At 45.1% G+C, this 27,060-nt stretch overlaps 1 protein-coding gene across 1 annotated transcript in view; it reads left to right on the forward strand.

The window, feature by feature from the left end:
- The window catches only part of TNFRSF19 (TNF receptor superfamily member 19), an 86,897-nt gene extending 67,852 nt beyond the window's left edge, over positions 1-19,045 (forward strand). The window contains exons 6-10 of the mRNA XM_068526590.1: positions 9,257-9,421; positions 9,910-10,035; positions 13,306-13,408; positions 14,009-14,414; positions 18,920-19,045. Coding sequence (XP_068382691.1) covers positions 9,257-9,421; positions 9,910-10,035; positions 13,306-13,408; positions 14,009-14,414; positions 18,920-18,952 — 833 coding nt within the window. The 3' untranslated portion in view covers positions 18,953-19,045. The remainder of the gene's footprint in view (positions 1-9,256; positions 9,422-9,909; positions 10,036-13,305; positions 13,409-14,008; positions 14,415-18,919) is intronic.
- The last annotated feature ends 8,015 nt before the right edge of the window (positions 19,046-27,060 follow it).

Genomic DNA, 27,060 nt, shown 5'->3' on the forward strand with positions numbered 1-27,060 from the left:
TTACTAATTAACTTAATGCTTTAGTGTAATAACATTAAATAGATGAGTGACTGATTAACTTAATTCCTTAGTGAAATAACAGTAATGTACCTTTTGATAGCGTGTGGAACCGTTGCTGTGTATCTTCGTGAAAAGTTTAAACATATATGGAAAAAGATTGAATGTAAATGTTCATAGCAACATTATTCATAATAGCCAAAAGGTGGAGACAACTCAGATATCCACCATCTGATGAATGAATAAACGAAATGTGGTCCATCCATACAGTGGAATGTTATTCAGTCATAAAAAGGAATGAAGTTCTGATGCATGCTGTAACATAGGTGAAACTCGAAGACATTCCACTAAGTGAAAGAAGCCATACACAAAAGGTCACATGATATTTTATGATTCCATTTATATGAAATATCCAGAATAGGCAAATTCATAGAGACAGAAAGCAGATTAGTGCTTACCAGGACATGGGGCGAAAAGGGGGAGGAAAACCATCACTTTAGTGAATGTACTCAGTGTCACTAAAGGTAAATTTTATGTTATGTATATTTCACCACAGTAAAAAAAAATCAATTCAGTTTAAAAAATATATTTTTTTCTGTGCAAACAGAAAAAAATCTCATTTTCAAATAATGTGTTTTGTATCGGTTATTGAAAAACAAACCACATAGTTCAAAGACCAAAGTTTAAAATGAAAAATAAGTAAAATGATAAAGACTCACTCTTTTACATTACATTACATCCAGTGTCAGAGTGCTTGATATAAAATGGATTTTAAAAATCCAACTATTTTATTTATTGTTTATTTCAGAGGAATATGCCAGTGGCTTGAACTCCAAAGGGTTTATCTCAACAGATAAATGAAATCTGGTGGTAGACAGTGCAAAGAGGATGTAGAGCAGGGATCAGTAAACTACTGCTCTTTCTATGGGAATACAGTCCTAGCCATTCATGTACATATTGTCTGTGGCTCCTTTTCACTGCAATAGCAGAGTTGAGTGGTTGCAAACCTTTACAGGAAAAGTTTGCCCACCCTCAGTTTAGATACTGCATTTAGTATTTGACATCACTGAGGATTCAAGCCTCCTCTACAATGTACTCCAGCATCCTCAGTAACAAACTTTTATCCCCATGGCTGGCCAAAAAAAACAACCTGGGCACATTTAGGTAAGGATATCTCCATGAATAAGAATTACAGTTTTTTCCTCCTAGCTGGATTATAACTTGCCTGAGGATAAGAACCATACTTTATATTTACTTATATTCTTTATACTTTGCATTTAGAAAAGTAAGAAATAGTTTTATTAGGTCTACAAAAAAAATCAGAAGAAAAAACTCAGGGACACTTTTGATACTCTCTGTCTTCGTTTCTCAGAAATAAATTACTGATATTATTTTTTTACATGTTCCTTTGTTATCCATAATCAACAAATTCTACTTGGAAAGAAAAAGGAACAGTGCTAGTCTAGCATGTCAAATAAAATGTAATCATGTCTTCTTGTCCTTCCTTCATCATCATTATCATCATCATTATTATTATTTTAAATAAAACCAAGGATACTTCAAATGCTAAAAAAAAAAGAATAGAAGCTTTCTTTTAATGTGTGTGTCGCTTGTAACCAGGGGCAGGCGGGGCAAGAGAAAGGGGAGGAGGTGAAAAAAAAAACAAACGTAAATCATAATTGCATATCAAGACCCTCATCTAAATTAGAAGAAGATCTATGTATAAAATAAATAAGATACACGGGTATAATATGCCACACAGAGAATATAGCCTATATTTTATTATAACTATAAATGGAATATAATCTTAAAAAACTGTGAGTCACTATGTTGTTACAGCTGAAATTTATATAATTCTGTACATCAACTATACCTCAATAAACAAATAAATAAATTAGAAGCGGGAAAAAAATCCAACTATTTTGTTTATTGGCAGACTTCTTTAATACATCTGGAATTCATACATTGAGTGTTACCATAGATATTTTTGTTTAACCAGTTTAGATTAACAAGATAAACCTTACTAAACTCCAGGACTATATCCTTGCCTCAGTTAAGATTGCAAAATGCTCTTTGTTAATATATTTTTTTAATGAAAGAACATAGCTAGAAATAGATTCATCAGGTTTTAAATTTGTTGAACAGTTATTCAACATGGGGTTTTTTGGTTGGTAGTGGTTGTGGTGATGAAAGAGCACAGAAAGCAATGGATTGATTTGTACTTTACTTGAAAGAAATATAAAAGTCAAAGATAAAATATATTTCTGAAAATTATTAGCAAACGTCTAAATCGTAAGTTTATCTTCCTGAACTAATTGTTAATTGAGTTGCATGTGCCAAAGCATGGTCATCCACAAGTGAAAAGGCTCACATTTCCAATTCTGTTGGCGTTTCCGAAGTGATCTGTCACATAGTGTGACACCTGCTGTATTATTTTCTTCCGTGAACTCTCTGATGAAAACACAAGGCATTACTGAGATCTTAAACATGGAAGCCCAGACAGAAAGCATAATTAGTTCATTTACAACTGGTTCTTCCCTACTCTATTTATCTGACACTCATCTAGTTCTACCATATAGACCTTAAAAAGAACATTTAAAAAATAAATTTAAAGAGCCATATGTTCTTTTTCACTGCGATAACATGCAAGCTTATCGACCAGATTCAGTTGTTTACATGAAAAACTGTTTAATAGATTTGTACAGCTGTCTTCATTTTTTAAAAATAATTTATCTTTTATTCAAATTGTTGAATACTTTATATTACAGTAAATTTGATTGAAAAAAAATGAGGAAAGAAATCAATTTTTAAAAATATACTCATGTTGAAATCAAACAAGCCAGCCAAACGGAGTACAAATCAAGGAACCCTGTAGTTTGGTTTGCTTTCCAGAATATGAATACCCAGTGGTGGTTTAAATGAAAAACTGTTTATAGATTTGAACAGACGTCTTCATCTGTAAAACCCTTGCTGTGAAGGATTATTATGACATTTCAAAAGTGGGTAATAAGAGGCCGGCCCTCTGTAGGTGTTTGGTGTGTGGTGTCTGTGATAATGTTGATGATAATTTGGATGACTTTCTACAAAAAAAGAAAATTCATGGGCTTCTGTTGTTAGCAGATCTCTAAATGTTCATGTAATTTTCTCCATCCCTCTGAGTGGTTTTAGGGGGAGGGGGTGGGTAAAAATGTAAGATAAAGATGCCTAATTTGGTAAAATGATAGGAATGCGATTTAATCGTTCCCTGTATCCAATTTGCCTAACGGTCAGTTTCTGAAATTGACACCAAAGCAGCTTTTGTTGGAAGATGTGATTGACCTCCTGAAGGTCCTCTCCTTTTCTGGCTTCTTTGGCAATTCACTATAAATCAATTGTTGCTAAGTGTGGATTTTTAACTAAGATTACATTTGGCGGAGAATAACTAAAATAAGATCCCTTTTTGATGAGTCCATGGGGTGCTAATTCAGATTGAATAGAGAGAGCTAAATTTTTGTTTCATTCTCATTCTGAGGTTATAGCCAATAACCTTCAAGGTTCGTGTATTGATAAATCTGAGCAACCCTTGCTTTTTCTCCCAGAGTCAAATTAACATAACGTAAAGTAAGTGCCTGCAGATGAAACTGTTATTTTCCCCCAGCTGTTTGCACCTGTACTGTCACCAGCCAGAGGTGGAGGGATAAAGGACAAACGCATTGTGGGTATAATCTCATCTCGGTGATTGGACAATTTGCCATTTAACAAACTTTGGGGAATACTTAGGGTTTTCCAGTTTCTTTCACAGACATGCATTCGTTTCATCGTTTATATTTATTGGGCACCAGCTGTGTGCCCAGAACTCTTGTAAGTATCATCGATACAGTGGTGAACAGAGCCGATGACATCTCTGCCCTTGTGGAGCCTGTATTTCAGGGAGGGATTTAATTGGTCGTGGTCAAGGCTAAGCAGCTGTAACAAGGAAGCCCCCCAACACTGCAGCCTCGTATAAGACAGCAGGTCCTCTCTGTTCTGTAACCGTCCAGGTGGTTCAGCTGGTGGAACAGCTGTGCTGCAGGTGTCCTGCAGAGGCCCGGTGTCTGGCCCCTGCTGCTCTGCCAGCCTTTGGGTAGCTTCCTCACCTGTCCTCCTCATCCATAGGATCCAGACTGGGCTGCTGGTACATGCAGCTCCAGCCCCAGTGAAGGGGACTCCGGAGTCATTTGCCCCTAAAGTGGAGATGACACAGATGCCACACCATCCCTTCTGCTCATCCTGCCGGGCCCCCTTGACTCTGGTTTGGCCGTATCACACTTGGCTACAAAGGAGGCTGGGAAATGTAGCCTCTTGCTGGACCAGCTTAAACACAAGGCAGGGGGGTGGGTTTGGGGAAGCAGAGTGGGCTGTACTGCTCCCACCACAGGGGAGAAAGACAAGGAAGCACCCAAGTTAAATATAGAAAATGTCAGGTGGTGGCAAGTGCTGGGGAGGAAAGGAAAGCGGGGGGGCATTGGAGAGAGATGACAGCTTTAAGGAGTTGGGCAGGGGAGCCTCACTGAGTAGGCGACACTTGAGGAAAGAGCTACAGCAGTGAAGGGGTCATGCTCGCAGCCCAGGGAGGGCACTGCAGACCGAGGCCATGGCAGGGAGGAGAGATTCGTGGGGCGCAGGGCGGGTGCTGGCAGGAGGGTGGGCCGGGGCGGTGGAGAGCTCGTTTTGGGATATGCTGGGCTTAAGGTGCTTCCCCATCCACCTGGAGACATCCCGCTGGCCGTTGGGTTTGTGACTCTGGAGCTGGGAAAGCAGCTTGGACTGGGAATGTAAAGTTCAGAGAAACGAGATGCAGCGTCTGACTTAATCCTGCTCTTTCCTGTAAGGACCACGCTCACCTCTGTGGGGAGAAGCCGGCCAGGCCACAGAGAGGTCACGGGCTCCTGACCACAGACCTGTCCGGGTGTGCATGGAAGCTCGTTCCGCCTTTAGGGAAATTCTCGTGGCCCCCCGCAGTGGATCTTGGTGCCACATCTGAGCCGCTGTGTGATCGTCCCTGGGGAGGCTGAGGTTCAGGGAGGGGCCAGATGGCGCCAACCAGCTCCCTTCTCCCTGTTCAGCACCCTCTGTGGGGAGTGGGCTCTGGGAAGAGGGAGCTTGTGTTCAGCAGGTTTTTAAACACAGCCTACTCAGGCGTGAGAGAGGTTGAACAAGCAGGGGGCTCGAGAGGAAGCAGAGCTGCAGTTACTAGTGGAGGGCGTCTGGGCGCTGCCCCTCCTGCCATCTCGCCCTCGAATCCTTTCCAGACTCAAGCCCCTCCGTAGAGTTTCCCCTCTGCCCAGCTCATCATGCGACACTGAGATCCACGCTGGGCCAGAGGCCCGCAAGTGGAACGAGCTTCCGTGCACACCTGGACACCTGCACACCTGGACACGGGGCAGGTCTGTGGTCAGGAGGCCCGTGGTCTGGGGGGCCCGGCACCTGGACACCTGCACACCTGGACACGGGGCAGGTCTGTGGTCAGGAGGCCCGTGGTCTCTGGGGCCCGGCCAGCTTCTCCCCACAGACATGAACCACCGTCTGCTCATCGCTACCTGACAGATGTTTACCTGCATCCCTGGCCAGGGTGGTCCACCAGAAAGGACCCAAAGGCCACGTTCCGGTTCTCAAGCTGCCTGCACGTCGCTGTGTGACCTTCAGCAAGTCCCTCAGAGTCTGGGTTTTCTCCTCTATAAATGGAGGGTGGTCAACGGACTTCACCCCATCGTCAGGAGGGTGGGGTCACCGGAGGTGCGTGTCAGCGTCAGGTGGCGGAAAGCACGCCAAGGTCCACTCCGGCCTGAGCTCCTCCTCGGACCTTCCCGAAAGCAGTCGGAGCCCGGCCACAAATCCCCCCAACACACACGTCTCCCCAGCCACGTTCCGAAGCTCTTTAGAGGCTGAGGTGCAGGGAGGGCGTCTCAGCTACTCGGATTCGCTCACCTTGTCCCACTCCAAAGAGGGGAGCAGGCCTTATAGAAACGCTTGCCAGGCCTTGCAGGTGACCCCCGTGTTCTCATCTGTTCAGATCCTCATGCAACGAACGTCGTGCCTTGTAGGACTGAGACATCTCAGTCACTACAGACACTCAGTACGTCACCGTCCAGTTGAGCTGAGCCCACTGAAACGTTCAGTGTGAAACTGAACCCATGTACAGTGTGTCCTGTAACGTAAAACTTTAGCGAAGAAACAGCTCTCACTGTGAAGTAACTTGCCGAAGCGTAGTGCTGAGATCAGGGAGGAATCTGATAACTTAATTGGTTAGGGTAAGACGTGCCTTTGTATCCCAGAAGAGTTAAAACTTTCCAGAGAATAGGGATAGTCCTATTCCCGATGGCTTGGAAGTACCCTCAGGATCCGAGCAAGGTGAGGGTGAGATGCCTTGTAGGCATCGAGGTGCTTGGTCAGGGAATTGACTTAAAGCCGTGGGTGGAAAGAATCTTGAATCTCAGTATCATGGCAGCAGCTACAGGCCAGAGAAGCAATCTTTTTTGGTTTGTAGTCGATAAATCCCTTTCTGAGCCAGAACTTAGTAGGGTAGAAGCCACTTCATACGGCTGGTACCGCTCCCTCCCCTCTGTTTTTTACTGCTCAAGTCAAAAGAATGATAAGAAAATAAGCTTTTATCGGGAACTGATGTGAATGAGTTTCTGAGGGTGGTTCTAAAATCTAATGATATTCGGCCCAGTCTCTCATAGCTTCTGTAGTTATGTCTGCATTGCTGATGTGACAAAATTGAGAATGATGAACCCATTTCCCATTAAAAAAAAAAAAAAAAGGTGGTGTTTGCTCTAAGGGTTGTCATAAACTTGTCCATATAGGGGGCTTCCCTGGTGGCGCAGTGGTTGAGAATCTGCCTGCCAATGCAGGGGACACGGGTTCGAGCCCTGGTCTGGGAAGATCCCACATGCCACGGAGCGACTAGGCCCGTGAGCCACAACTACTGAGCCTGCGCGTCTGGAGTCTGTGCTCCGCAACAAGAGAGGCCGCGATAGCGAGAGGCCCGCGCACCGCAATGAAGAGCGGCCACCACTTGCCGCAACTAGAGAAAGCCCTCGCACAGAAAAGAAGACCCAACACAGCCATAAAAGCCCTCGCACAGAAACGAAGACCCAACACAGCCATAAATAAATAAATAAATAAATAAATAATAAAAATAAATAAATAAATAAATACACTTGTCCATATAAACAAGAATAAAGAATGTGGCTTTCGGAGCGTGCTTCCCACGGGGACTCTTGGGAGGGGTGTTTGCATTAAACAAGATGCCTTTTCGTATATAGGTGTCAAAAACTGAGAGGTGAAACGTCCGTCTTTTTCTTGTTCATCTTCAAATGCTCCTGCCTGGGAAACGCATAGAGAAATAGCTTATTTGGTGTAATTACGTTTAAAATGGTCGTTATTATGACAACTCAGTAGCATTGAAATCACAGCATTAGTGCCCTTCCTTGGAAAGATACGTGTTACCAAGACTTTTCTGATTGGCTTGGGGACAATAAACCCTGAGTCACAAACCACCAAATTAAAAATATAATACCCATTTGAGGGCATTTCAGCTTATTTATAAGTTAGAAACAGTTCCTTTTCTATGAAGGCAAGGAAGTTGACTAATCCATTTTAGAAAGGTTTTAAACAATAAGAACCCAGAAGACTCTAATCTTGATCTACTTTAACCTGAATTCCTGGTTCTTCGTAGGGTTTTTCTGAATATCTAATACTCCATTGATCAATGAGTTTAACTTAATCCTTACATCTAGTTAGGAACTTTATCTTCAACTCAAATAATGTATTCAGTCTCATTTTGATAACAGTTCTGCTAAAGCCTGGTATTGACTAGAGCTTGGTTATTTGGTGGGAAGTTTCACCTAAGGGGCCTGATCTCACTCTGAACTAAACCACTTTCTCACAAACATAAATCAGCTTCACCATTTGGTCGCAATAGGTAATACTTAATGTTCCCCAAGCGTAGCCCACGATTTTACTTGCATTCGATATAAATTCCTATTCGTGTATTTACTTATCAGTGTTTGCACAGCTGTGCTTGTGTTCATACGTCCTCTTGTGAATTTGTCCACTGACAGAGGCTGTTTCAGGTTTAGATTTCATCTCTATCAGGTCAGAGGTGTAATCTATTTAACTTGCTGTATGATGAACATCTAATGTGTGCAATTTGATTATGACAGTATGTCTACATAGCTAGAAGCGCTGTTTTTTTATGAATATTAAAACATGTTTACAAACAAATATCCTTCAAAATGTATGATTGGATTAAGATTCTTATTCATCCAGGTCCAAGGCATATGGTTTATGTGCCTTTCCCAGTGGCGATAAGAAACGTGTATGAGGGTAGCCCAGAATCACTGAGTGTAGGTACACCAAGATTCAACATTCCAGAACGATCGCTCCTGCTGTCGTATTTTTATGATTCAATAATATCAACCCTGAAGTTTCTCTCTGGCTCTAGCCTCAGGGGTCGTACAGTGGAAACCAGGCTTCAGGGGTTGGGATGGGGGTGGGGCCTGTGCAGTCAGGGGTGGGGAGAAAGTACCAGGTGGCCTTTTGTGCCGTGTGCAGCACCGATGCAGACACCAGCCTGTCATCTCTAGGGCTGCCAAGTCCATTACCGTCACCGTGAGCCACAGGGGCAAACGGCCCTCAAGATGTGCTTCGTCCAAGTTGAGATGTGCTGTCAATCTGAGGTCACAACAGTGGTTTTTTTCTCCAAAACTTAGGTGTTGTTCAGTAATTTAACAGCTAAGGCGTTAAAAAATGTTCACTGTCTCAGAAAGCGGGGGCCTACTGTGAGGTTATGAATGATCCAAGTCCTCGTTTTCCCCTAAAGTTGACCCCCAAAGCATACTTTAGTTCAGCCTGCTTAAAACTGTAGAAGGTCTAATGCCAATTACAGAACGCATATCGAGTGCTTGCTCTGTGGCCCACACTGCCAAGTGCTGGGGAGGAAGAACAAGATGACAGATTCCCAACTCGCGGACGGCTCTGGCCCGACGGGCCCGACAGCACACGTGTCAGGGCTGCGCGTGGTTGGTGTCATGGGAACAGAGGAGAGTCGCAGGTAGAGGTGCGGTATTCCAGCGATCTCCCGGGCGGAGGGAGTGTCTGAGCCCTCCAGAACACCTCCCCCTGGTCTCACTGATGTTGCCTGAAGGCCACTGCAGCAGGGGACCCCGAGTTCAGTGTGAGCACCTGAGTCCCTTGGGTGGTCGAGATGTGCTGATTCCATCCCCGTGGTTTTCAGGTACCAGCAAGGTCAACCTGGTGAGGATCCCGTCCACGGCCTCCAGCCCGCGGGACACGGCCCTGGCTGCCGTGATCTGCAGCGCCCTGGCCACCGTCCTGCTGGCCCTGCTCATCCTCTGCGTCATATATTGTAAGCGGCAGTTTATGGAGAAGAAACCCAGCTGTGAGTTCTGAGCTCTTTCTGTGTCTTAGCGTCTTGGTGAAGGGTGTTTGTCCGTCATCACTGCCATCCGGGTGTCCGACGAGAACCTAAGAGGAGAGTCAGGTTGCAGCCAAAGGGACAGAGAGAACACGTGGAAACAGGCGTCCCAGGGGCCTGCTCCCCAAGCGGCCTCCTGCCAAAAGGCGCAGAGGGCGCGGCCAGCGGGCAACATCACTTCCCGGGGACCTGAGGAGGCAGGGATACCCCCGCCCCTCGGCAGAAGCACAGCTCATCTGAGTTCTGGCAACACAAGTACCTTACATCTTGAGCTGACTTGACCGATTGTTTCATATCTTTGCTTCCGTGTAAGAAGGAGTATTTTTAGCTGTGAACAGCAGCTCTCCTTTCCTTTATAACTGCAAAAGCTGGGGTAGTTCTGGCTGCGCTGTGATGTCCGTGGGCGCCTCCTGGGGAAGCTGTCTCGCTGACCGAGTTCTCGGCCTCCGCAGGGTCCCTGAGGGCACAGGACCTGCAGTACAACGGTTCTGAACTGTCCTGTCTCGACAGACCTCGGCTCAGCACCGCTGCGCCCCACGCCTGTTGTCAGTGCCACCGGGACTCGGCCCAGACCTGCGGTAAGTTCAGCGCTTGGGGGCCACTAGGAATGCGGGCCCTGAAGCCGCAAAGAACTGCTCCCACTCAGGTTTCCAGTTAAAGCTAATCTAGTTCAGTCATTCTCCCCCGTCCCCTGATGTTTTGGGTGTTTTGTGTCTCTTAAGTATTGAACAGAAAAGAAGCATGTCATTAAAATTCTAGAATTTCTCAGTAACTTCTTAAGCAAGTTTGCCTTTATTTTGGGGTGGATTGATTTAGAATAATATGAGCCTTTTGCAGAGCAGGGGATCCATCTCCTTTCTTGTCTGGTGGATTCCAACTGAACCTGCATGTAAGTGTCTTAGTGTCTTTTGGGATATCTTAAAGAAGAAGGAGGAGGGAGACCCATTGCAGGGTTTTCTACAAACCATAATTGCCTTTGGGGTTATTGACAGAAGTGAACGTTTAGGGAAGTCCAGGCAGACCCCGGAGATACTGTGGGTTCGGTTCCAGACCACTGCAATAAAGTGAATATTGCAATAAAGCGAGTCACGTGATATTTTGGGGTTTCCCAGTGCATATAACAGTTACGTTTGCACTGTACTGTAGTCTATTAAGTGTGCAACAGCATTATGTCTAAAAAAATAATGTATACACCTTAATTTAAAAATACTTTATTGCTGGAAAATGCTAACCGTCATCTGAGCCTTCAGCGAGTATAGTAGTAACATCGAGATCCCTGATCACAGATCAGCATAACAAATATCATAATAATGAAAAAATAATGAAAAATTCGAAATATTGTGAGAATTACCAAAGTGGGACACAGACACAAAGTGAGGAGATGCTGTAGGAAAAATGCTGTCGATAGACCTGCTCAACGCAAGGTGGCCGCAGACCTTCACTTTGGGAAAAAGCAGTAACTGTGAGGCACGACACAGCCAGGTCTGCCTGTGATTCAGATGGACTTGGTTTCTAACGTGGGCAAAAACGGGCAAAGGTGACACCAGCTGGCACACTTCCTGCTGCTGTCCCCACCAACTCACCTCCTCTGCAAAGTAAAAGTCGACGCGGCCGCAGCCCTCCCGGAAGCCTGCCCTCCGCCTGCTCCGGCACCTGTGGTTGCAATAGCGCAGCAGCATTTTGTCTCCTGTAATAACCTTCCTTGAAGTTAAACATTTCCCAATTCAATTGTTTATTGTCTCAGAACTGTCCGATCTTTCTTTTCAAGAAATTGAAGGGTTCAGCTTTTCAGTCTAATATTTAATATGTGGGATAAGGCATCTTCAACGTCATTATTTCTCTACTGGCCACTACTGTCTTCTGCTTTAGGGTTGAGAATAAAACATGGGATTTCCGTAGCGTGCGTGGATCTGGTTTTGCCTTTGCCTGCAGAGATCATAGACTCAGCTCCTGGCAGTAGCGATGCCTTGGTGATTCTCAAGGCGGCCCAAGCACTGCATTTTCTAGATGCTGTGCCAGGCACTGCCCCTAGATCAGAGTTAGCAAAGAGGATCGCTTGAGAGAGAAACTTGGGTTTGAAATGTGATCAAGTACAGCTTTGCGCAAACTCTGCCTCATCGTCACTTCTATCTGAAAAGAAAGATTAAATACGTGGATGGCTTTGTTGCACGTTTTTGTAATAGAACGCAGAGACTGGACAGAATCCGCCCCCGCTGTCACCCGCTCAGGTTCAGTGTCGCTCATCATATAAATTGCTTCTTCCTTAGTGGCAGTGCCTATTTTCTTTTCACTTTTATTTTGACATAATTTCAGACTTTCAAAAATGTTGAAAGAATAGGACAAAGAATTCCCACATACCCTGTACCTAGATTCCCCCAGTATTAACATTTTATCTCATTTCCACATTTGCTTTATCATTTTTATCTCTTTCTAAGTATGGTGGGTGTACACAGTCGACCCTTGAACAACTTGGGGGTTAGGGGCACCCACTCTCCACCCAGTCAAAAATCAACGTGTAACTTATAGTTGGCCCTCTGTATCTGCGGCTTCTCTGTGTTCACGGTTTCTCCGTATCCGTGGTCCTGCATCCTTGGAGCCAAATACCCGCTGATCATGTGGCACTGTAGTATTTACTGTTGAGTATTTACTCCAAGACGTGCACCCACACACTGCAAATCCACGTTGTTCAAGGGCCAACTGTGTGCTTTACATAGACATGTACACAGTTTTTAAATTTCCATTTAAAAATCAGTTGCAGGGAGTTCACTGGTGGCCTAGGGTTAGGATTCTGGGCTTTCACTGCCGTGGCCTGGGTTCAGTCCCTGGTTGGCGAACAGAGATCCCACAAGCTGTGCGGTGCAGCCAAAAAAAGAGAAAAATCTGTTGCAGATGAGGTGTCCCTTTACTTCAGTGCTTGTTTCCTAAGAACAAGAATGTTCTCTTACACACAGCATGATTAGTGCTAATTTCCTAATTTTGTCTGTATGCTTTACTATATTTATAGTTTTATAAAATCAGAATTACATATGTCTGTATATGTAGAGAGAGAAGTCTAGAAGGCTGTTCAGGAATGTGGACAGTGTTTTGCAGCTTACGGAATTAAGGAAGATTTATTTTTTAATTTCTGATCTAATCTCTCTATTTTTAAAGTTTCTTTCTTCAGTGAATGTGTATTATCTTTGTAACCAAAAATACATACCGCTTCAGTGAACATAATAGTTTGCAAAGCTGTGTGCACATAGATAGCTATTCTTTAAGATACATTCCTAGCAGTAAAAAGACAAAAAGGTGTGTGTGTACTGAGCTAAAGGGTTTAGACGTTTATTTTCTGCGCTGCATGGCTAGGCCACTCTGCAGAAACTCTGTGCTCTTTCCACCCTTGTCAGCCATACGTCATTTCACGTACCCTCTCATCATTCCTCTTCATCCTTATTTTCATTGCAGTAAAATAGACATCACCTTAAATTTACCGTTTTAGCCGTTTCTCAGTGCACAGTTGGGGGGCATTAAGCACGTTCACATTGTTGTGCAACCGTCACCACCATCCCCAGAACTTCTCCACGACCCCAAACTGAAACCCTGTCCCTTTTAAACACTAACCCCCTATTCTTCCTGCCCTCCAGCCCCTGGGACCCACCATCCTACTTTCTGTCTCCAGGAATTTGACTCTTCCTGGTCGTTCATGGAAGTGGTCCATCATTTTTAAGATAAGAAAAAAGAGAAAAAATTAAACCTCATAACCCCTTTCCCCCCAAAAGTCACCCAAAGGGGAATAGCTAAATTTTCAAGAGCAGTGTTGAAGTGGTAGAAACAAGCGCTGCACCTCACAGCCCTGCCGGCTTTCCTAGGGCCCGTGCATCTCATCCCATCCGCATGCTGTGACGGGGCCTGCAGCGTCGGCCGGGAGACTCCTGCTTGCAGGGTGCACTCCAAGGCCATTCTTCAGGACAGGTAAATGGGTGTTTTTAATCTATAATTTCGTGTTCGCATGTGCAAATATACAGGCTATACTCATTCACCAATTTTTATGTGAAACTATGGGACATCACTTTTTTAGTATTATTAATAACATTCTAGACATTGTAGGGGGTGGGAACTTTGGCAAGAATTAGGTAAGTGTCTCAGGGTTACTGATAGCCAATGTAACATTCTTTATTCTTTATATTCCACTAATTTTGTTTTTGTCTTACATTCATGATTTGTGACACTACCATCATCTGTAAGTAATTTTTAGCATGTCACATACTCAGAGAATTTTAGAACAGCAATCAAAGGAACTCAGTTAAGACCCAGGAAACTGCCTATTTTAGACATCGGATTAAGTTTAGCTATATTGGTTAGAAGTAGGTATAAAAATTTGGTTTTAAAGTAAATGTAGTAATTTAACTTACTGTATTGAAGCAAGTTTATAACAAAGGAAACACGAGAATTCTGACTTAATAACTTGTTGTTTATTTCATCTAGAAAACTGAAAAGCATAGCTGGAATGTTGCTTTGTAGTAGGTTTTTCTCCCAGTAGAATACTTACAGCTCCTTCGAACATGTGTCCAGAAACACAGGTCCAGCGGGGGAAGCAATGCCGACTTTCTTTGGGTCTCTTTCGAGGTCCATCTGTGGCGAGTTTTCGGACGCCTGGCCTCTGATGCAAAATCCCAGCTGTGGTGACGACATCTCTTCCTGCGATTCTTATCCTGAGCTCCCTGGAGAAGATGTTCGCTCTCTCAATCCAGAGAGTGCAAGCTCGGCATCCTTGGACTCAAACAGTAGTCGGGGTGTGGTTGGTGGAGCGGTTCCAATTCAAGCTCATCCTGAAAACTTTACAGAAACTACTGATTTATCGAAACTCAACAACTCAGTGCCAGAACCAGCGCTAACTCAGGACGCGCTCACTGCTAGAAATCAGCTGGATCAGGAGAGAGGAGATGTCCATCACCTGACTACTCAGCCGTCACCCCAGGTAAGGCAGCGATGGATTTGCTGTGGGCACAGCAGTGACTTAAGGAAGCCCAGAGGGAACAGGACTCTGTCCCCCATTAAATGTGGGGGAACCTGGGGAGAAGGTCTTTCTGTCCTTCGTAACTTCTTGTATGTTATAGGAGAATATATTTAAATTAAATTTCAGGAGTCTTTTTTTTTTTAACTAATAGCTCATCTCTAAGGCCATCCAGGGCAGCCGCATTCTTTTCTCCTCTTGTCACTCCAGCTACCCAGCACCGCACCCCAGCACCATCCTGATTGAGAGATGAGTTAGTTACGGGAGCATCTTGGAAGCAGTTCCTCACCTTTGTCTTCCCCTGTGATGTTCTTATGCGCAATACTTACATGCTGTCCATTCACGGTCAAGTTAATGAGAATTTAGGTCCCCTCCGGCTACCCTTTTCCCTCCTCTCTCTTTCACTGTGGTTTTTCTAGATTGCTTTGCTTTGACTGATTGATCAGTTTGGTTGGAAATTGATTGTTGGTTGTGATCTGGCACCAAAGACAGTAGAAGAACCTTCCAGATGGAAGGGTCTGAAATCAGGTTTTGGGGTGGGGCGGGTGGTGACTGCAGGGAGATGGGGCTCTGGCACCGGGGGTACCTGGGCACTGTCCCTGCTTTCTCCTCCAGGTGTGGAGGTGGCCTTTGCTGAATTTGACTTAACGTGTATAAGCATTTCCTGAATGTGAGCACATACGTTGTTGGTGCACGTTCTTCTGGAAGAATGATGCCGGCCTTGAGTATGAAAGGGCAGAATCACAGCAACAGGGGCTCCCAGGCCCCGCAAGCCCTGTTCTGCCCAGACAGGGCTGCTGTCATCCTTGGTCCTTCCTGCCCCGGATCAGGGACGCGGCCGATGAGGCACAGGCACGCTGCGTGGGCTCCTGGATAGCACCTCTGTTTCATTGAGACGTCCTGTCTTTGTCTCATAAAATCAGAAAGAGTCTAAAGTCAGTGTGGATGGAGATAGTTCCTTCTAAGAACAAATATATGGGTTTATATGCATCTAAATCTGCAGTACTTTTTTTTTTTAACTATGAAGAAAATCTATAAAGCATGTACAGGGAATTCTGTACTGAAAACATGTGTTGGCTTTGGAGAAAAAATGATGTTGGTTTTCTCATAATAACGGAAATGAAGAAGAGATCAATGAAAGGAGGAAAATCAAATAAATTAGGCATTTTAAAAGCACAGACTATGTACCTCTATAGCTGGGAAAGGTCACTTACTGACCTTGTTCTTCGGAGCCGGCCTCTAATTTTCACACTGTTCATGAGGATAGTAAGAAAAGACTTAAGAGTTGGCCTAGGTGCATATAGGTCTCAGAATGGACGTGGTCCACAGACCTTTGGACAGAGAACCCCCAGCAGCCCAGAGCAGCTAACAAGCCCCGAGAACGGGTGAGAGCAGGACGCAGAAGACAGGATACGGGGCCCTTTGGTAGCTAATCCCAACATCCCAATCGGATGCCTTGCCACGTACTCTAAAATGAACATCTTAGGACACTTAATATTTAATCTGAGTCACATTTTCATTACAAAATGCTGAAGTTTCTTTTCCATCAAGTCACTTGGTTCTGATGATAAACTTGCTTGTGTTGCCTTCACGAATTATGTGTTTCACCTTCTCGTGTATCTACTGTCAGAAGAAAGTCTGAGTGGCTGCAGTGACGGTGCTACCATCGGACTAGCTACAGTTCTTCCGAGTATTGTCAGTAAATAGAATTACTGCTCGTCTTAATTTTGTAGTTTGTCCCCAATTTTGTGGTGTAAATTCTAAAACTAAGGAATAAAGCATCTCGAAGTCAAGTCGTGTCCGAAGCAACTCAGCCTGCCCTTTTTCCGGTCTATGTTATTGAGGAGGTGGGGGTTAGGGTGGATAAGCCCTTTTGTCACAGCTACATGGATGCAAAATTGTAGAAACATAGTTTAGTATGTAAGATTGGTGCATCATGACATGCATTCTTTTCAAAGAGAGTTGTCAAGGTAATTATGATTACATAAAGATACCTTCAACTCAAAGTCTGATGGAAAGTTATAATTACGTATAAGATGAATGAGAAAATGTTACATTCAGGTTGCTCCATGTAATTTATTTATTTATTTTTGAGGTAGTTCTCGGTGGCTAAGGACATCACCAAATATTTTTTTTATAAATTTATTTATTTTATTTATTTATTTTTGGCTCCGTTGGGTCTTCGTTGTTGCACGCGGGCTTTCTCTAGTTGCGGTGAGCGGGGCTACTCTTCCTTGCAGTGCACGGGCTTCTCATTGCGGTGGCTTCTCTTGTTGCGGAGCACGGGCTCTAGGCACGCGGGCTTCAGTAGTTGTGGCACACAGGCTCAGTAGTTGTGGCTCGTGGGCTCTAGAGCGCAGGCTCAGGAGTTGTGGCGCACGGGCTTAGTTGCTCCACGACATGTGGGATCTTCCCGGACCAGGGCTTGAACCCACGTCTCCTGCATTGGCAGGCAGATTCTCAACCACTGCGCCACCAGGGAAGCCCCACTCCATGTAATTTATTAATGAAGGGTTTTTATAGGCTTTCCAAGCTGTGTTGTCTTACAACTATTAGATAATTTTGGCAAATCTAAATAAGACATCCTAAATTCAGGAAAGGGATTGTTAAAGTGTAAATCATTTCCATTTTCTCCATATAATTGAAAATAGCAAATAATATTTTGAGCCCATTTTAAGCGAGAATCTTTTCTAAACTCTGAAAAACACTTCTCTTAGTTGTAGTTACTGAACTTACCTCTTGCAAAGAATTTGATTTCGGAAGCTTTCTATTAATGGACCAGAGGGCAGGACTCCTGGCTCTTCAAGTTCAAGTGCAGTGAGCTTGGCCCCTGATGTGGGCTCACTCCTAACTCAGGAGGGCACTGTTTCCTGTTTGGGGGGTGGATGAGGGCAGCTGTTGCCAAAACAGCCCCACCCCTTTTTAAACAATTTATTTCTATTTTATTTTCAATGAAACTTTAAATTCCTACCCAGGCACTCACTTGTATTTTAACCTCTATTTCACTTGAATACAAGTTTCATTCACTTGTATTTTAACCTCTATTCACTCTTTATTCCCCAGCTTTATGGAGATGTAATTGACATATAACATAGCATAAGTTAAAGGTGTACAGTGTGATGATTCAATTTATTGCCACGTGCATCAAGGGACTTTTGTCTGTATTTGGTGTGAGCCTCAGATTTCTAACATGTGATGCATTTGTTTCCGAAAATTTATTTTTACACGGTAGTCTTCCTCTGGATAGTTTAATGCCACCCAGAGTCTGATATGATAGTTATGGTTCAGGATAAAGCAAATAGGAGTGAGAGCTGTCTTTAGTCTGTATGATTCCATTTTAATCAAATGTTCCCTAAACACACCTCCCCAGAAGGGAACCAGGACTAACATATTGAGACATCACTTGCTAAGATATTTGGGAGAATGAAGCCAGCCTGTTTCATAACAGGAAAAGCTTTCTTTGGTGGTGTTTCTTAACCAACATTTTAAATGTCAACATGAAATAATGGAAGGAATGGTAGAAAAGATATGAGATGACCTGGGTTCTAGTTTCTCAATCTATCAAAATCTCTATTTTTTCCTTATTGGCCAATTAAGTATAATTTTCCTCCCTGGTAGCATTAATATGGTTGTTATTATCATTTCAGTTGATCAACATATTTGATAAAACTATCTTATTATTGAGAGAACCTCAGAAGTTTCTATTTCTAGATAATCTCCTTAGACCTTTGAAAAAAATTTTTTCTGTAAATGTGTCTGATATGTCACTAATGCCAAATTAGTGGTAAGTTAATGAAGGTTACTGCGTGAATGAAGGTTTCACTCACGTACAATAACACGCAGGTGACCCAAGCCTCAGCCCCTCCCAAAGTGAGGTCACTGTGCTTTTGTGATAAGGGACAGATCTAAAGGCTGCTCTCTCCTGAGGACGTTTGCCCTGTGACGTATGTGTGAGTATTCCAGGGAGGTCATTATAAGAGAAGTCTCACTCCCAGACTCTTTCTAAACTTTCTCCAATGGCTTCGCAGAAGTTTTAAATTCAAAGACTAAGAATAGCATTAATTATTAACCATCTTTGTTCTTTTAAAGAATAGACTAAAGAATCCTAAAATCTTTACCTACAATTGCTTTAAAAGAGTGCAACACAGAAACAAGCTTGAAATGTTTGACTGAGGTTGAAAATCAGCAAAAGAATTGTTCATTGATATAGTTTGTTTGGGGCACATTTTCATCTTTTAAGGACTGTTTGCACATATGGAGTGACTGTGGGTTGTGAGGAAATCTTTCTTTATTTTTATTCTCAGAGTACCTGATATTGGGACACCCTTACAGGAGTTTCTTGTCCATATATTATAAAATTCATGTGCACAATTAGTAAAAGCTAAGCACCATAAATTTTTACAGTCACAGTTGAGGGCTTTAATTTGTAAGGTGCTGTGTTCAAAGCTGTCCTTCTGTCACCGTTTCAGGAGGCCGAAAGGACTTGCTTCTTTCTGCAGTGAAGTGTCATACGGAGGCCAAAGGGCGGCCACTCCTCTGCTTATGGACTCAGCACCGTCTGGACCTCGCGTGGCATCTGGGGGAAGAAAGTAAATCTGAACCACACTGACGGCATTTTAAGCCTTTCAACCAGTTGCTTCTGAGCCAGACCAGCTGTAAGCTGAGACCTCAAGGAATACACTCCAAGCACTTCTGGGACTTTGCATCTTTCCTGCACAAGAAGCTTCTACGCTACAGGCTGACTTCAGAGACTGACGGGCCAAGTTTGCAGCCACCGAGCTTAGGGGTGTAACGAGAAACAGAAATGCATTCATGCTTCTTTTCATGGCGGAGGTGGTTTGCCAAGACTGAAGACCCAGAGTATAAATTTTCATTTACGTTTTCTTTCCAGAAATAATTTCATGTATCCTACTAAAAGTCAACGTCAGATTAGTTACCTTAGTTTTTAGGTAGGATGGATGGGTTCAAAAGGGAGTGTTTTTATTTCCTGAAGGTCACTTTTTCATCCTCTACATAATTAGCATAGGAGGTTAGAATTGACTTCACGTGGCCTGCCTGAGTCTTGGGTTTATTAGATGATGTTAACGGTCCTCACTGGGAATCAGAAGAGACCAAATCCTGCAGAATTGACGCTTCTCGCCTCAGCCACCGTCTTGTGAGCAGCGGCTGAATTAGTTAACAAGAGGGGCCCGAGTTAGGACATGTGTTTGGGAAAGGACTGCCCATCCCTCCGAGTTAAAAACCCCTTAGCGTGCGCATCCTAGATTAGCAGATTTATGTGAAAATCCATGGATATGGAAGCTTTTTTTACTTCTGTCCCTGGGACTGAGCTTAAAAGATCCAGAATTTCTCTTTCATAGAGAATCGGTATTTATAATGATCTTTTATTTGCATCATGTTTTATACTAAAGGCTTTAGAAATGACAACATATCAGGTTTCCCTACTGCTGAAACATGACACCAGGTGAGTAGTCTTAGGAGACTCTGCGTATTACCACGAGAAGAAATAGCACAACTTGCAGGCAGCGTTTAGGTGAATGGATTACGACTGCCGTCGTGTAGCTTGACCAGGACATCACAGGGCTCCCACCGATCTCCTAAGCTTCGTCAGCACGGTGATTCCCACCATAGCCCAACGGCGCTGGATTTGAGAGTCTGGTGCTTCTATGGAGGCGATCCGTCCCCTACCACCTTGGTATTTACCTACTAGAACTAGCTCTAGAGCTGAGACAGAAATAACCCAGCTCAGGCATGAACCAGGGGCTGGCTCGTTTGCTCATCTCTGCGCCCTGGAGAGGAATTATTTGAGCAGGGTTTATTTTTTTCCTGCTTGAACGTATGTGATCAGCTCTGGCATTTGTCTTTTAAGTGAGTACTATTAGCTCTGTCCCACTTGCACTTAAAAAAGAAATAGACCTTTGAACATCCCTGTGTTAGAGAATGCTGAGATATTTTGTTTCCAAATCAGTGTCTTCTACTTGACATTTAAAGTGAGCATTAGAGGGTATTCCTGGGCAGTCCAGTGGTTAGGATTCAGCACTTTCACTGTGGAGGGCCTGGGTTCAATCCCTGGTCGGGGAATTAAGATCCCGCAAGCTGCACGATGCAGCAAAAAAAAAAAAAAAGAGTTTAAAGTGAGCATTAGAAATCTGCCTTTCCCAAGAACATTTTTATCTTCCCTCTTATTGCCCCGTGCTTTGCTCTCTTGCAGTAGTGAGCTCTCACGAGGCCTCTTCCTCGTGCTGGGACTGTCCCTCTATCCGCAGTTCAGGATCCCTGTGCGGACATGAGCTCAGGGTATGTCGTGCACGTGACCTCCGTTCCTTTGACTGAAATGGGAAATTAGAGGGTCTCGTGGTAATGCACAGCCTTTCCTGTCTACCTGGTGTCCCGTCATAGTTGATTGACTTTCTTTTTTCTCTTCCTTTTTTAGCCTAAACCATTGGTTCCTAAGCTCTGGTACTCACCAACTCTTCTGAGACTTGCCCTTAGGAAACGTATATAAAGTATTTAGGACCTGATCACAAGAGGTCCACGAAAATGCAAGTTTCACTGTAAGTCACATGTGTGCCGTAGTTTGTAATCTGATCACTTTTGTGATGACAGAGGGGTGATCAAAGTAGGCCAGGGTTGTGCTCCTTTTTGTAACCTGAGTATATTTTCCACATGTAGAGCCCTCTTTAACTTCAAAGGCAAAAACACTTGCAGGAGAAAGCTAAGATTGATGGGAATGAGACTTTGGCCGCAAATCCTGAAACATCACTTTTGATCAATAGAGAAATACTTAGGGTTAAAAACTTGGTTTCATTTGATACTGCATTTGAAAAATCCTGGGTTATTTTGTTGTGGACCATTTTTAAAGTCTTTATTGAATTTGTTACAATATTGCTTCTGTTTTATGTTTTGGTTTTTTTTGACCCCAAGACATCTGGGATCTTAGCTCCCTGACCAGGGATTGAACCCGCACCTCCTGAATTGTAAGGTGAAGTCGTAACCACTGGACCGCCAGGCAAGTCCCGATCCTGGGTTATTTTTATCCAGAGGAAGACAGTTTACTACCATGTGCTGTGGAAACATACAATGATGTTATAGTCTACACTCTTTGTAAATGCTGTAGAGGACAGTCCAGTTGGCATTTCATATCAATATCCTGTAGAACTCAGATAAACTCAGCTGCTAGGGTGCTGATGCCAGGATCGCCATCAGCTAATAACAGGGCTGGGAGTGCGGGTGCTTGTGACTTCCGGCACTGCAGAAGCTCCCTGACAAGGATGAGATCAGGATTGGGGAACAACCACATAAAGGCATGGTGTTTTCTAATCTTGTGTATATGGAATGTATTTTTCAAATGTAGATTTTTCTACTTTAGATAAAGTGTTAATGTTGCTGTTACCTAGGTTAAGCACTATTGTCTGTGCTAGTAAAAAAAAAAATAGAAAAGGAAAAAATATCCATCATTGCTTTAAGGCAGTCAGCTTGCATCAATTTAGACCTCATCCTGACTATTTTGCATACTGGAATTGATAAATTTGTAAATGTTGGTTTCCTTACATAACTAGTTTTGTAAGACCTTTTTTTAATTTGTGAATAAAATTGTTACCTGGTATTCTTATCGACACATCTGGTGAGAAAATGGTTGATGGTGTGAATGCAGATATGTGTTCCCCTCCTGCTCTCCGTGGAGGGTCTCACTAAGATCTCCTCTTTCCCCATGTGTCCCTCTCTGGATTTCAGACTCTAGGAGGGAGATTTGGAATCCTCTGGTTACATCTCTCGGGCTGGTCAAGCTACTGAAAAATGTACTGAGTTATTTGAGAAGCTTTAGTATCAAGGTTTTCTCATGACCTCTTTTTTTTTTTTTTCCTTCATTTTGTGACACCGAGAGGGAAGGTCTGAAGAAGGAGAAGTTTTCCGTTCATTCTCTTTGGAGGTCAGTGGGGCGTTCTCCTGGGAGAGGTGGGCTGTGGGAGTGAGGGACCGCGCACAGGGCAGCGCTGGTCACCGTGAGAGCCCTTGTTTCTTGCCAGCTCCTTCCCTTCTCCCTTCTCAGCCCCCCTTTTCCTTCCCTTCCTTCCCTCAGTAAAGCTTTGAAAGCTGTTCCTAGATTTTGAGAGGAATTTAGACTTCCTGGAAAAAAATGGCTTATTTATTTATTTATTTATTTTATATTAGAGTATAGTTGATTTACAATGTCATGCTGGTCTCAGGTGTACAGCAAAGTGATTCAGTTCTACATATACATGTATCTATTCTTTTTCAGGTTCTTTTTCCAAAATAGGTTATTTGAAGGGTCACCATATTCTCTCAGCTTGGTGTTAAATGTCCCTGTGGACTCCATGAGGGAAGGACATTCATTAGCTTCTTTCCTCTTTCCCAGTGTCCATGCAGACTTGGGAGAGGGGGCCTTGCGGGACCACCAGCTCTCTGAGGAAAGCAGCTCAGATCCTAGGAGCGTCTAACAGGAGGCCAAAGTGTTCTGTCATCACACAGATGACACATTTGCACGATTACAGCTATGATGGGTCTCTCTGCAGCTGTCCACTTGTCACTCTGAATATGTCCGTTTGTCCCATTTTAACTTGAGAAGTTGTCTGATTTTTTAAAAATGTATTTGGCACCCAAGAAGGTAGGAAAGTACAGCTTAAATGTATCATTCAGTTATATTGAAGCTAAACAGCAATCCGAGAATTTCCAAAATCTTCTATAATTTTGAAGACATTTCACGAAGACCCGGTGGATGATTCTAAAGACGTAATTATCCCACTCAGCCGTCAGCTCTCAGTAATATTGCTTATGTCACATTTCAGCCAGAGGAAGGTTGCAAGGTTTCTACCGTAGAGATTCAGCAGGCCAGGGCCGGGTCCTTTCATAAACCACCAGTGGCACTTGAAGTAGTGTGATTTCTGGCTGCTTTCAAATTAGCCTTTCCAAGAGACTTGAACGTTAAAAACTTAACCAGCAAAATACTTTCTCTGGAACCATGGGTGGTCTTCTGAAGCAGGTTTCAATGATTCATCTGTAAAGACAGAGGATTCTTTCTTTTTTATCTTAATTTCTAATGGCATTAACTATTCCTACTTAAGACAGAAATAGCTGTGTTCTCTCAGTTTTGTTTGGGGTTGCATGTAGCCAGCAATGCCCTGCAGAGGGATTTTCCTCCCCTGGGTTGACTGTTTACAGTCAATAGAAGGTCTGCAGAATAGGCTGGCAATCCTTTAATTGCAGGTGAGAGAGGCAGGTGCCCACAGCCTGGTACACATCACCCCTCGGTGAATCAGGTAAGAACTGTGTCCCCTGAAATCGAAGCACAAATCTAACTCCTCTCAGAGGCCTTCTCTGGGAAGAAGCTGTTTCCTGTGTCAGCCCCTCCTTCCTTCCTTCAATATCTTGATATATTTATATAGTTGTATAGGGTATGTGCTCGGTCATAAATGCAGTGCCGAGGTTGAAGCAGACACTAACTGTGAGGGAGACAAGCCTTTTAAGTATTTACAAAATGGGTCGCCATTATAAGGAGAGTGCAGATTCCTCTGAGGCGTGAGGGAGCAGCGACGATCTGCGGACACTCAGGACGAGCGCGGAAGCTGGGGAACCTTGTTCACGGCGGAGGTCCCCACGAGCAGCACGTGGAGAGGCCCAGCTTGTTCTGGGAGCGGTGGGACCAGGTTTGGGGGGAGCCGAGGCTCCAGCCTGACAAGGGCCTGGTGTGGTGCCCGGGGTGTCAACTCTGCCCTGGAGGGAGTTTACTTGCCTTTCAACAGATGGGTGATGTGACTTGAAAACCCTGAAATCTCTAGTCTTCCAGAAGCTTGGTCTTTACAAAGCTAGGTGAGTTAGACCTCTGGCTGGGAGCAGGGGATGCGGCCAGCTGTGCATGGAGAGGCGGACGGTCAGTCCCCTGTTTGGAAATACCGGGGCTGAGACTCTTGTGTCATCGGGCTCACGTTTGTCCTGTTCCGATCTCAGGGGAGACGGTGCTGAGCACGAGGTGCACGCTTAGGACTCGGCTGAAGCACCTGCTCAGGTCAGATCCGCGCTCCCCGGTCCCTGAGAGGCCTCGGGTGGGGACGGGACTGACTTCCCAGCCCCGGCGTGGTCATATGTCCCACAGCAGCACTGCTCAGACGCCTGGCCTGAGTCGGCCGCTGGGTGAAAGGCGTTTGTCCGCTCGCTTCTAGAACTGAGCCAGCCGCCTTCATCTGAGAGCTAAAATCCTGCCTGCCAGTTTTTTTCTCAGCCCCTTGCCCTTGTCTTAGAAACGCTGCCACTGTTGCTGCTTGTTCCTCGGGTGGCCGAGCAGCCTGGCACAGAAAAGCTCGAAGCCTGGCCCCTGGTTTGGGGTGGGCGGCGAGGCCCGGGGGGCCTGTGTGCAGCCTTTTCTGCTCCCCCAGCTCTGTCACTCCTGCTCGCCCTGGTCCCCGCGGTGCGGCCTCTCGGCTCCCCTGTCGGCTCCCTGGCACTCAGCACCCCTGCAGGGAGATCTTCCCGGGTAACGTTAACCCCAGATAAGTGCCCGGAGAGAGAAGTAGTCAGGTGGCTGGAGATGGAGCCCAAGCAGGAAGGTGAGGAAGGAGCCGCACAGAGAACCCAGGACCCTCCCTGAACCTGGAACTGAACCCCATGCGGGTTGGGGGACGGGGGGCGGAGCAAATGAGGAGCAGCTGCAGTCATGTGACCCGAGGGTCCCGTTTTCTGCAGAATGACTGTGTTAATCCTAATGTCCCTAAAGCCTAGGGAGAGAAACTGGGATTCAGTGTTTTTTCAGATGCGCCACTCAGAAGTGGGGAGGGAAGACTCGCGTGTGAGCTTGTAGAGAGGAAGCCTTCCTCCTTCCCTTGCTGCTGTCCCCCTCTGTGGCCCTCACCACGTGGCCTAAGGTCTGGGTCCGTTTCCCAGCCACGCAGATTCCAGCTAACGTGGGGGCCGCCTCCTGGGCCGCCCATGGCCGCGGTTCCATCCACGCAGAGCGCCCAGAACGCATCCAGGAGGGGAGCTCAGGTTGCATCCGAGTCCCATCCGACCGTGAACGTTGTATTCCCTTGAGGAATCGCACATCTAATAAACCTGCGCGGTAATTCTTGCGCTCGCCTGTCAAACCTAGGACAAGGCGCCTTTACGGACGTCCCTTCCTGGAAGGTGAGTTTGATGAGGAGGTTATGGAAGGTCAGGTTCCAGCTGAGGCCTCTTGAGAGAATGTCTTCTCTCAGCTCATAAACCAGTCAACCACCCATAACGCTGTGGATTCCAGTCACTCTCTGACTGGATCCCAGTTAGATATTGCGTTGGGGAGGGTGATGGTTAATTTATGTGTCAACTTGGCTGGACCACGGTGGCCACGTATTTGGTCAAACACTGGTCTGGATGTTGCTGTGAAGGCATTTTTTTAGATGAGATTTTTAGATGAGATTAACATTTGAAGCAGCAGACCTTGAGTCAAGCAGATGACCCTCCATTGTGTGGTGGGCCTCGTCCAATCAGTCGAGGACTGAAGAGAAACGACTGAAGCTCCCTGAGGAAGAAGGAATTCTGCTTCCAGGCGCCTTCGGATTCAAGCTGTACCATCATCTCTTCGCTGGTCTCCAGCCTGCTGGCCTGACCTGTAGACTTCAGACTCGTCAGCTCCACAATCTCTTAACTCCTTAAAATCAACCTCTCTCTTTCTTTATCTACCCCGCCTACCAACACACACACACCCTATTGGTTCTGTTTCTTTGGGAAAACATGACTAATACACGGACCAAAGATTAATCAATCAGTCAATCCCCAAGCTGCATAGACACCAGTGACCAGAACTTGTGGAGCCGTAATATGAGTGAAAGGTTCTCTGTCAGGCAGACCGTAGAATCTCGAGGGGCTCCAGGTGTTCTTAAAGGCCGAGTCACACCACCCAGAGGTCACTGCTTGGAAACCACTGGACCGTCTCGTCTTTTTCTTCAGGCCCAGCTCCCTTTGCCCCCCACTCCCTTTCCTCCCTTCTCATAATTCCCATCCGGTCTCCCCCCTCCTCTCTCCTCTCTCTACCGTGCAGACGGCCTCCTGCCAAAGAGGCTTCGTCCGTGAAGGGAAAGGCCTGGCTCTTGTTGGTTTTGATATGATGACTGGACGTTGGTTCAGGGAGAATAAGAGAAAGAAAGCTATGGTTCTCTTCTGGAGGAACGGCCAAAATGACACTTTCTGAGGTGAGCGCTGGCCTGAAAACACTTGTCATTTGTTGTGAAACATGCAAAACAGCCAGCGAGTGTGACTTCCTTTGGCTGAGAGCTTCAGTACAGAGAACTTGTAATTGTTCTGCCTCTTCAGCAGCCCGGGCAGTGGGCACTGCTTTCCTGTGAGGGGAGTGATGCACAGAAAGAGCCCAGGGTCTTCCGGGGACTCAGAGACAGACTAGGAGCAAGAACCTCTGTGGTCCTCCATGGCTCCCAAGGACACTCAGGAGTCCAGGAGAAACTTGTTCCCCAGGACCCAAAGCAGAGTCCCTGCAGGCCTCACTTCTCCCTTCCTGAAAAGCCAACCCCGCCTGCATGATCGTATAAATCACTCTGGGGGAACACTGTCTTCTTTCTAAACCCAAGTTCTGTGCTGCCCTCTGACTGGGATTCAGGGTCCCAGG

The sequence above is a fragment of the Eschrichtius robustus genome, chromosome 18 (genome assembly GCF_028021215.1).
Source record: "Eschrichtius robustus isolate mEscRob2 chromosome 18, mEscRob2.pri, whole genome shotgun sequence".
NCBI classification, from domain to species: domain Eukaryota; kingdom Metazoa; phylum Chordata; class Mammalia; order Artiodactyla; family Eschrichtiidae; genus Eschrichtius; species Eschrichtius robustus.